At 47.4% G+C, this 10,166-nt stretch overlaps 1 protein-coding gene across 1 annotated transcript; it reads right to left on the bottom strand.

The window, feature by feature from the left end:
• Positions 1–1,901: 1,901 nt before the first annotated feature.
• TMEM271 (transmembrane protein 271) lies at positions 1,902–7,353 on the bottom strand. Its single transcript, XM_062609734.1, has one exon. It carries the CDS (start codon positions 7,308–7,310, stop codon positions 6,189–6,191), a length of 1,122 nt encoding a protein of 373 aa, XP_062465718.1. The 5' UTR covers positions 7,311–7,353; the 3' UTR covers positions 1,902–6,188.
• Between the last annotated feature and the right edge of the window lie 2,813 nt (positions 7,354–10,166).

Genomic DNA, 10,166 nt, shown 5'->3' with positions numbered 1-10,166 from the left:
TTCCATTTATGAGGAAATGGCAAAATTTGGATAATGGTATATAAGGCCCCAACCACACCACGTGCTAAATCCCTTACATGAACAAGGGAATAGGAATTGGTGTATAGGAACTGGTGGTACTCAGTAATTTGTAGGAAAGGTCTACTCAATTTCCTTAAATGTAACAACTTAAGTGTCTGGACATTTCATTGTGTATTTTTGTGACATGAGCATTCATTTAAAATGTAGAATCTGGGAGGAAAAGAAAATTCTGAAGGAACCTTCTCTAAACCCAAGTATTAGATTTCCAAAAATATATGCCTGGAAAATAATCCTTTTAGTTCTTACAGGTATCCTCCCATGACCAGATCCAGTGTCTTAATATAAAACCAATGAATGTTTTGGAATGTGTAGTCTTCTGAACCCACCAAGAGTATGACAGTAAGCTTTTTCTCCTCCTACACTTCACTTTTATCCTCTGCTAACAATGGCCACAGAGACCAACTACTGAGGATGCTTGTAGTCTTTAGTAGGTGTTTAATCCTTATGTGCTGTAGTGAAACAGATTATTCTTTTGCAAAGACCATGAAATGAACTTCCTGATATCCCCAGTAGACAGAACAATGCCAGTAGAAATCCAGAAGTGAAACACTACGGACTTCTGCTAGATTGTATCGTGACTGGATAGTTTCACTCAGGACATTGAATTTTCTTACCTGGTTCTGAGTCAGAGCCATTTTGTATGTGGGCTGTTTGTTTTGTTTTGTTTTGTTTTCACTGGAAGTGTTTGCTTCCATAAAACTTATGGAGGTCTTCCAGGTATCTAAAACTCAGTAAGTGAAAGAGTAGCAGTCTGCAGTGTCACCTCCACTCCTGCCTCAGGGTGAACTCAGTGAAGTTTAAGGCAGCTGGATCTGAAGAAGGAATGAAAGATGACATCAGTTGTTGGTTTGTTTTTTTTTCCTCTGTAAAGGAAAATACACTTTTCTTAGGACAGTCTTATGGGCTTCTTAAATGACTTGATCTTCAGTCTGAGATGATCTAGGATGACATCATGGTGACATACCTATAAACTTCAGCAGAACTTCACCAGGTGCCTGAATATTGGGTGGAAAGTACATAGCACAGCTGGCCTGCAGAAAGTAAAGCAGTGATTTTAATCAATTTTTTAGAACACCAATTTATGGATTTCGCTGTTAGGAAGTTATGCAGGGGAGGAGTTCCAGAGATAATAGAAAGAACTGCTGCAATAGAAAGAACATACAAACTCCCTGCACCCAACTTAAACTCGCAGATTTCTTCTGGTTACTTTGTTTGGGCAGTGCCTCCTTTTGGGTAGGAAACTGTATACCGAATTGCTGCAACATGCGCTTGAGGATTTTTTCCCCAGCATGACATCAGCCTACGGGCTTCATTTTACCTGCTGAACAGTTATTAGATCAGGTGTTACTGATTCTGGAACATATACTAAGCACTGGTCATATGCCATTAAGTACTGAGAGGTAATGAAGAAATCTAAAAACTGGACAGTAACCATAAGGTTAATGCACAAGAGTTACTCACCCTTATGCATTTAATTAGAAATATCAGCCTGAGTTAAGGAGGCGTAACTTTTATCACATTTAAAGAGTGCCATAATACGAAATTAACAGAGCTAGATTTTTACTAATTGTATTTAGCTAAAATATTGGGAAATCCTGTAACTCAGAAACATTTTACTTACAGAAACTGACTCGACTTCATAGTAAAACCTGGAATTTTATGTCAAGGTTCCACTTGTACAAGTTGCAAATTCCTGAAAAACACATTTTTATAATAAAAGTGCTAATTAAATCCCTAGTTTTAGTTGTACTATTAAACATCCATCTAAGACAATGAAGAATATGAAATGAAGAGCATTAGGCTTTTCTTATAGGATATGCTGTGCTTTAAAATGTATTTTATTGATCCTAAAATTACAAGATCAATTACTGACATTTTCTTGAGGATCAATCTCAGATTAAATGCCAAAATGAAGAAAAGGTTTTCATATGTACTATGTCCAAAAGCAGAAACAGATTGCCATACTCATGTGAACATTCAGAAACCTTTTCTGATGATTAAACAGTATGTCTGAAATATATCTAAGTTATACCAGCCACCATAGCGCTTTTTGGTGAACCAAAGAAGTCCTACAGTGAAATCAAACTTCTGAGTAAAATCTGTACTACTTTAATCCAATTTCCTTCTAACATCCTTTTTTCCCCTGTTTTTAGATTCATATATATATTCTGTCTGTCAATTACAATGCAAAGTCTAAGTAACAGATTTAAGCAAGAATGTTTGAGTGTGAAAATAATTCATGTGAATTGCTAATAGGCTGGTGGGAATATGTTTTTCCACATGAAGGGAGCATGTTGCATCAAAGACTGCAGACTTGATTTTCCACCATTTCATCCCTTGACTAACTGCTATTACCTGCAAAAGGGATGGGAAAGCTGGGAACAGTCTGCTAGCAAATCAGTACTCTGCTGTGACCAAAACAGCAGTATTGCATCTGTTCTTTCCTCTCTTTGAACAGATGCAAGTAATGCTTTAAGCAAATTGAAACAACAAGCTACGGGGCAAAAAGCAGTCTTGTTATTTCAGCTAAGCAAAATGGAGATTTGATAGCACATACATGATGTTTCTCTTCCATGCTCCCTGGTTTTGCTACTTAAGGCATAAGCCTTGCAGTTAACATCGTCCAGTGACATGAATCGATCAGGCTTGCATTTGCCTTGACAATCATGTGATGGGGCATGGAAAATAAAGGGACAGTATGAATCCTCTCAGGCAAGTAACCTAAGCTCCGATGCTTCCCACACCAGCCTATTTTCAATTTTGTCACAGTATGGTTTATACACTCTAACATTACTGCTCAGAAGATAGAGTGATGATTCAGGTTTACTAAAAATGGCTTCACAATACTGCAATTATGCCTGTGAAGCTTCATCTTGAATCATGTATTTATAAGTTTCTTCTCACTGAGAAATAAATACGTGTGGTGTTTTATCAGAAAAGTTAGTCACCAGATACCTGAAACACTTGTATACCATCTTTAAGAAAACATGGCTTGTTCAGTCAATTTGCTGTCAATTTATTTTTTCCAGTTTTTTTTTTTTTAAATATGTATAATACCATAGGTGACCTCCCTTAATACTGCTGTCCATACAAATAAATAACTGAGAACTAATATGCCACTGCTGCATCCTGTCATGCCAGAAGATCCACATTACTTTAAAGATTATTTAGAGTAGGTACCCAGACCCACTGAAGTCAATGAAATGATGCCTACTGGCTTCTGTGGGAGTCCAACTTGAACATTATTCTGGCAATCTGTCCACCACTAAATTAAACTACTATGGGACATAAAAGCCCAAATGAAGAAAAAGCAGAAATTCAGGAACTAAAAGTGAACCACAAATAAATGTCCTAATTCAATAGCATTCTGAGCAGACTTAAATAAAACACACACTTACACACGTGCATACACAACCAAATATATATAAAAAAAAAAAGTTATGAATTTAACAATCTTAAAAATTTATAGTTTAAAATTGTTTACATTTAAACAATTGAGTATAATAGGTAGCTTTCTTGACTTTCCATTTATTTCCCTGAGCACTGATCTTTGGAACATCTGGAGTTTCAGAACTGTCTAGTTCATGATTCCTAAAATAGTTATCTTAAGTAAAACACTGTCTTTTTATGTCAAAAATCAATTCCTTAAGTAAAATTAAGATACAGCTTCCATGAACTACAATGTATATAGCCAATCTTCTTAAAGCCAACAACTATTATTACACTTCTGTGTCTGTATTTAGGCACCCAGCTGGCCTGTTCTCCAAAATCACCCTGCAGCCTAGCAGTTTCCGTTAAACTCAGTACAGGGTACTATGCTGTCTCATTAACTCCTCTAATTGGAGACTTACATGAGAACTTTTGCCTCCTTGCTTTAGTTATTCATTTTGCAAATTCCCCTGTACGAACAATACAGTATGTTACAGGATTAGTTTTGTGCCTAAGTTAGTATTAAAGGTAAAGTCTTCAGGACTTCCCAGTCACTTCCCTGTAAAGGGTTAAGGAAATGCATCTGCAGAGAGCCAGCATAAAACCTATCTATCTTCAGTACTAAAATGGGACTTAGCTAGGGCATATGTTTTAGGCTGACGTTCTGCACAAGAAATCTGTTGGCCAGAAAGAGCTGTGTCTTAAATTTCTGCTATTTAGAACTACTTGGCAAATTGGCAATGCTGCTTTTAACTGTCTCCTCTAGATTAGAGCTTTGACTGTGAGCTTCACAGACTTCACTTTGCAATTTTAAGACTTCTCAGGCATTCTGCATTTTAGATTATACAGAGTGTGCAAGTCAAAACACTTTAGAAAACAAAACAGTGCAGAGATTTTAATATTTTTGGGCTAAACTCTCCTCTATCCAATTCTAAGGCTGTAAATTACGTCAGTCTCTCTGAAGCTAAAAATTTAAATATGATTTTCCGTCGACCACAGAAACACACTGTAACTTTTCACTCCCTTCACTCTCTCTGCCTCTGGATAACTGATACACTGGCATTACGCAGCAGGCTCCAAACACAGGATTAACAGAAAGGGAAAGGTTATTTTGTAATACTTCATTTCAGTATGCTGTAATTGGGGGAGGGGATACTGAACCAAAAGCAACCTGAAAATTTGCTTTTGGTTCTTTGTGGAACATGAAATTAAGCCTTTACTTATTCTTGAATGATGTGATGAAATATGCCATATCTCTTCCCTTTAAGTAGCACTTTCTTGCACTAGCAGTTACTGGCATTCCACAGCAGAATCCAAAAGGATTTGGCAGTTTTTCCCTTTGCATATAGCTTTTTCAATACCTCTAAACTAAGAAAGAGTTAACAGCATACCATCCCATTATTTCACCATCCCACCCTCCCTTTCAGGAATTAAAGTGACCTTAAAAAAAAAAAAAAAAAAAAAAAAAGAGGAAGAAAATACTTGCTTTGTTATAGGAGTATTAAATATTGTTTTGAAACTCATTTGGAAGATGTCTTCCAAGATGGTTTATCTTTTTGTTGTTGTTGTTTTTGTTGTTGTTGGGTTGTTGTTTTTTTTTTTTCCTTTAAAACTGACCATTGCACCAGTTAAGGCTGTTTTACAATATATATATTTCAAATAAAACTTTTAATATTCAAGCTTACCAGATTGATGAATTGTAACAGGTAAAATGGAACTCATTACAAGGTAAACCATGTAGTTGTACAAAATAGAATTAAACCCTTCACCTGTGTAAAACAAAAATAAATCCTGCCTTGCATTAAAAACACAGAACCTGTTTACAAAAAGGAATGTGTATGACATTTGGACTTCCTTTTAACTGCCATATCCTAGCAACATCTCAGTTGTTTAGTAAAGGAACTAATCATCGATTTTAAACTGCAGTGAATTTACCAAACATTTTCACTATAGACTTCTGAAAGCTTTTACAGTAAGAAGTTATCAACAAAAGCAGGCACATTAGTGTACAAAAACGTTGATTTTTTTTTTCCTGTTTCTTTTTCAAAGTGCAGGTTTTTCTCAATGTGCATCTTACAAGACCAATGAATGTTTTAACTCACTAAATCTTAAAACAGAACTCAATTCTCCCAAGGAGTAGTGTAAACGTTAAAGATCCCCAATACATCTCTAGTAAACGTGACACAAATGTCTCTGCGTTGTTTAGAAATTTAGCTCTTTTGAGAGGTAAAGAAGCTTCATGACGCCTTTTCCTTACACTGGCTGGTTATCATAAATGGGTAACTCTGGACTGCTAAAGCTGGAGACTGATGAATCACTTTGAAGGGAACTAAACTTGGCTACGGAGGAGAGGCAGCGGGAGGAACCAACCCTTCGGCGTTTCTTGCGCAGCCTTCGGAAAATTCAGCCGCCGGCGGACGGAGGGGCCGGTGGGACGGAGTGGGGAGAAGGAAGAGGAGAGCAGGGAGGGAGAGGGGAGAAGCTTCCGCAGAGCCAGAGGCACGGCGGCACCTGCCCACGACCCGTCCCGTCGGTGGTGCGATGGCCGTCCCCGGGCCCCGCGTCTGAGAGGAGCTGGCGGACCCGCTCCCGGTCCGTTCCGCCGCCGGGTTCCGCTCCGGCTGCCACGGAGAGCCGAGGCCCGGGCTGGCAGTAAGGGGTCCCGCCGGCGGTGGGCGCTAGGTGCCGTGAGCGCAGGGCTCCCTGGGGTAGATCTCCTCGTAGGCCGGCGGCTGCTCGCTGGGCAGCGGGTAGCAGTAGGGGTAGGAGGCGTTGAGCTCGGGGTCCATGGGCGAGTAGCCAGGAAGCTCGACGGAGGGATGCCCGCCGCAGTGCACCTCCACGCCAGCCTCGTCGAAGACGTGGAAGACGCCCACGTTGATGTACGAGACGGCCTGGAAGGGGCAATCCCCGGGGCTGAGCTCGGGCTCGCCGCCGGAGAAGAGGGAGCCCTGGCTGTGGCGCGGCGCCCGCCGCCCGCCACTGCCACCGCCGCCGCCGCAGGGGCCGCCCCGCCGCCGCCGCCGCCTCCCGCTCGCCGCCGCTGCAGCCGCTGGGGCCGCTCGACGCCGGCGCCGCCGGCGTCCGCGCTGCTGCGAGGCCTTATAGTTTTTGACGAGGAGCAGGTTAAGCAGGCCCAGGAGGCACTCCAGCGCGTTGAAGACGGTGGAGAGCACCAAGCCTTGCTGGTAGTCCCGGAGCTTCTGGCAGCGGAGCGCCACGGCAGAGCCGTCGGGGACCGCTGGGCCGCTCCGCGGGCGGGCCGCGCCGCCGGTCTGAAGCAGACAGTAGTGCGAGTACTTCCTCTCCACCAGCGACACGGTGTCGCCGTCGATGACGGCGCCGGCGAAGGCGCTCAGCACGCCCAGCATGAACACCAGCACCCCCAGCAGCAGGAAGTTCTGCCGCCCCCCGGGCGGCGCCTTCTCCACTGGCCCCGACGGTGCGGCCGCCACCTCCCCCCCGCCGGTGCCGCCTCCCGCCGGGTCCGGGTCCCCGGCCGGGTCCGAGGCCAGAGCCGGGGTCAGGGCCGGTGCAGCGGCTGGGGTTGGAGCCGGTGCCGCGGGTGCCTCGTCGGGCGGACGACAGCAGAGCAGCGCAGCGGCGAGCAGCGAGAGTCCGGCGGCCAGCAGCAGCCCGGAGTAGAAGGCTCCAGCGGCGGTGCCCAGGCGGAAGGGCTCGCCCTTCAGCTCGGAGCCCAGCGAGAAGCACTTGAGGCCCACGGCGGCGGCGCTGAGGGCGCAGGCGAGCAGGAGGCAGCTGGAGAGCGCGGCGCAGGCTCCCCGCACGCTCCACTTCATCCTCCGCGCCGCCGCCGCCGCCGCCTCCCCGCCGCCCGCCTCATCCTCCTCCCGCGGCCCCCCCTGGCCCCGCAGCGGCGGCGGCGGCGCGGCGCGGCGCGGCCATGCGACCGCGGCGCTCCCCGACGGGGCGGCTGGGCTCCGCTTCGCTCCGCACGGCAGGCAGCCGCCGGCCGCAGTGAGCCGGGCGCGGCGAGCGCACACGCTCCCCCCACCGCCTCCCGGCCGCCGCCGCCTCCTCGTCCCCGCCCGCCCTCTCTTATCGCGGCGGCTGCGGGGAGGCGATTAATTATGGATGGAGCCGCGGCGGGCGGGGGGACGCCGGGGAAAGGGGGCGGCCCGTCGGCCCAACACGGCGACCCCCAGCTCAGCCCATCTCGTCCGGGGGGGGGGGGGGGCAAGGCCGAAATCCCAGCCCCTCCCCTCGTGGCACGGGGGTACCGCAGGCCGCCCCCGGACGGCTCCCCTCCGGGAAGCAGAGGCAGTTCGGACGGGGGGTGGCAGGGTCTGCAACGTCCCACTTGTTTCGATGCGGAATGCTGCCTCCAGCCCTCCCTCCCTCCATCTCTCTCCGGTCAATCAATTTACTTGTCTATTTATTTATTTAGCTCTTGCTCTTGCTAGAGCCATCGTGCATCCCTGTCAGTGTGCTGCGATGTGCCGGCGGCTCGGATGCAGCGGAGCAAGCCTTCCGCGTCTGCGGCGGACCCCTCACCCCTCTCTGCTGTGTGCTCTGTCGGCGAGCCCCATTGGGGAGCTTCCGCCAGGGCCACTCACTCCTCTCTGCGGGCAGCGGGGGTCGGCGGCAACTGCGCCCCCGGAACCTCCCATCCGGGAGCGCCTGCAGCCCGGGCAGCGGGGAGCCGGTGATACAGGGGTGGCTGCAACCTGGCACGGCACGGGGTGGCCAGTGGCTCAGCGGCGAGTACTCGGGATGGCTTCCCGAAGCAGCGATGGGAACCTCAGCCTAGGAAAGGAACAGTAGGGTCCGTGCCTGTGCCGGCAACCGGGATCCAGGCAGGGAGGGGGACCAGGGGAGGCTCTTCCTCTCCTTTTCCTTCCGGGAAGCTGGAGCCTCAAGCTCCCCCATTTTTCCCTTCTGCCGTGCGCACGCCAGCCTTGCTTGGTATTTTTAGCCGGCGCCGCTGATTAGCATTCAGGGGAGCAAGCAAGGAAGACGTTTTCCAAACCGTTTTCTCTTCCCTTTCTCACAGGGCGCCCCTATCTGTTGGCGGCAGGTGGTGTGTGTGGGAAGTGAGCTGGTGTTTGGCTTTCTCCAGGGATGTGACCCTGCTCCCACGGACTTGTGAGGCAGGCCCGTCAGCACCCCCCTCACCAGCCCCAGCACTGCTGCAGTCCTGGGCTGGGCTGGGCTTGGCAGCTGAGCACGGGTCTTTGCTGTAGGAGAGAGAGGTTCTCTGGTCCCTGTATGGGACAGTGACCCTTGTTGGGAAGCTATATACTGCCTGGAGTCGAGCCCTCCCCAGTGACACTGTCTAGAAGCATCAGTGGCTCCAACAGTGCCATCCTGCCCCTTGAGGCCACACGGAAAAGGGAATTATGCCCCCTGCCACATTTCACAAAGTGTCCATGGAGCACTTTGTGTGACGAAAGCCGGTAATCCTGGTAGTCCAGAGCTGGCTGACCAGTGGCTACCTGTTCCCTTTGACAGGCTGTGGCTATGGCTGTGAGCTAGGGCCCTCCAGGAGGGAATGGATGGGCATTCCACCCACAGTCATCATCAGCTCTTCCTGTTACCAAGCTGGCCCTGGCTGGTGAGGACTGGGGCATGCACATCTGCTGATGTGGCCTTGTGAAGATTTTGCTGTAGGATCTGAAATTTTGTCTGTGCGTGTGCTGAGTGCTTAGGCTGGTGAGGTATATCTGCAAAAGAGCTTGACTTGTGTCCTTATGATTCCTAAGAAGTAAATGCATAGAGGGCACGTAAATGCGTAGAGGGCACACAGCATTTTACAGAATACAGCACCCATCTCCTGAAGTCTCTGTTTGGCTCTAAATACTGCCTTGCAAGTACATGTGAACTCTCAATCCAGCTGCCAATCCAGAAGGCCCTGAAAGACAAGACTGTGTGTGGGGATGTGGACAGAAATAAGGTGTAGCTAGTGGGAGGTAAACACTTGATGAACTAATTATATATAGAATGTGCAAAGTGACACTGAAACTGACACACAATGTAAACTTACTTGCATGCAAAATGTATTGTGATTTGATTCATTTCGTTGTTACTATCAAGAGGTTAATCCTTCAAAAAGGATTAACTGTTTATTATGGATAGTTAGAACATTAACTTAGCAGTGAACAAACACAAAATTAAGAAGATATCTTAGCCTTTATACATCAAATTATTTATCAGCCTTTAACTGCCAGTGGTTAGGTTAGGAAAAGCAAACCTTCCACTGGGGGCAGATTGTTCCTTTATTGTAGAGTTTCTCGATGTTTCTTTGCTGTTTCCTGTTTTGGCAGCTGCTGTAAGGCAAGGTAAGGCTTCTCAGGCATGGTCTTTCACATGCTCCTACATCTGTCTCATTTCTTCAGTCATCCTCATCTTGAATGTCATCTTCTAAGGAAAGGACCCTCCTTTCCCTGTATTTGTGACGGGAGCCTGATCTTGGATACCACCCCTGAAAGCTGTGCGTTGTGAGAGGCCAGGCTGCTGCACAAGTTTGTAATTAGTAATTCTGCTGCACCTTTTTATTTCTCCTGTCAAGCAATTTGCTACTTTTAATCTCCAGATCTTACCTGTTTCTCCCCAGAACTACTCCCTGGCCTCAAAGCACCACGTTCAAAATGCAAGGCTGGAAGTTTCACTATCAGCATGCTTCCCCACGTGTTCTT

This window comes from Pezoporus occidentalis, unplaced genomic scaffold (assembly GCF_034315485.1).
Source record: "Pezoporus occidentalis ecotype Australia unplaced genomic scaffold, CSIRO_AGI_Poc_V1 ctg140, whole genome shotgun sequence".
Lineage (NCBI taxonomy): Eukaryota > Metazoa > Chordata > Aves > Psittaciformes > Psittacidae > Pezoporus > Pezoporus occidentalis.
The sequence above is the reverse complement of the archived record's forward strand: the minus strand, read 5'-3'. Positions and strand labels throughout refer to the sequence as shown.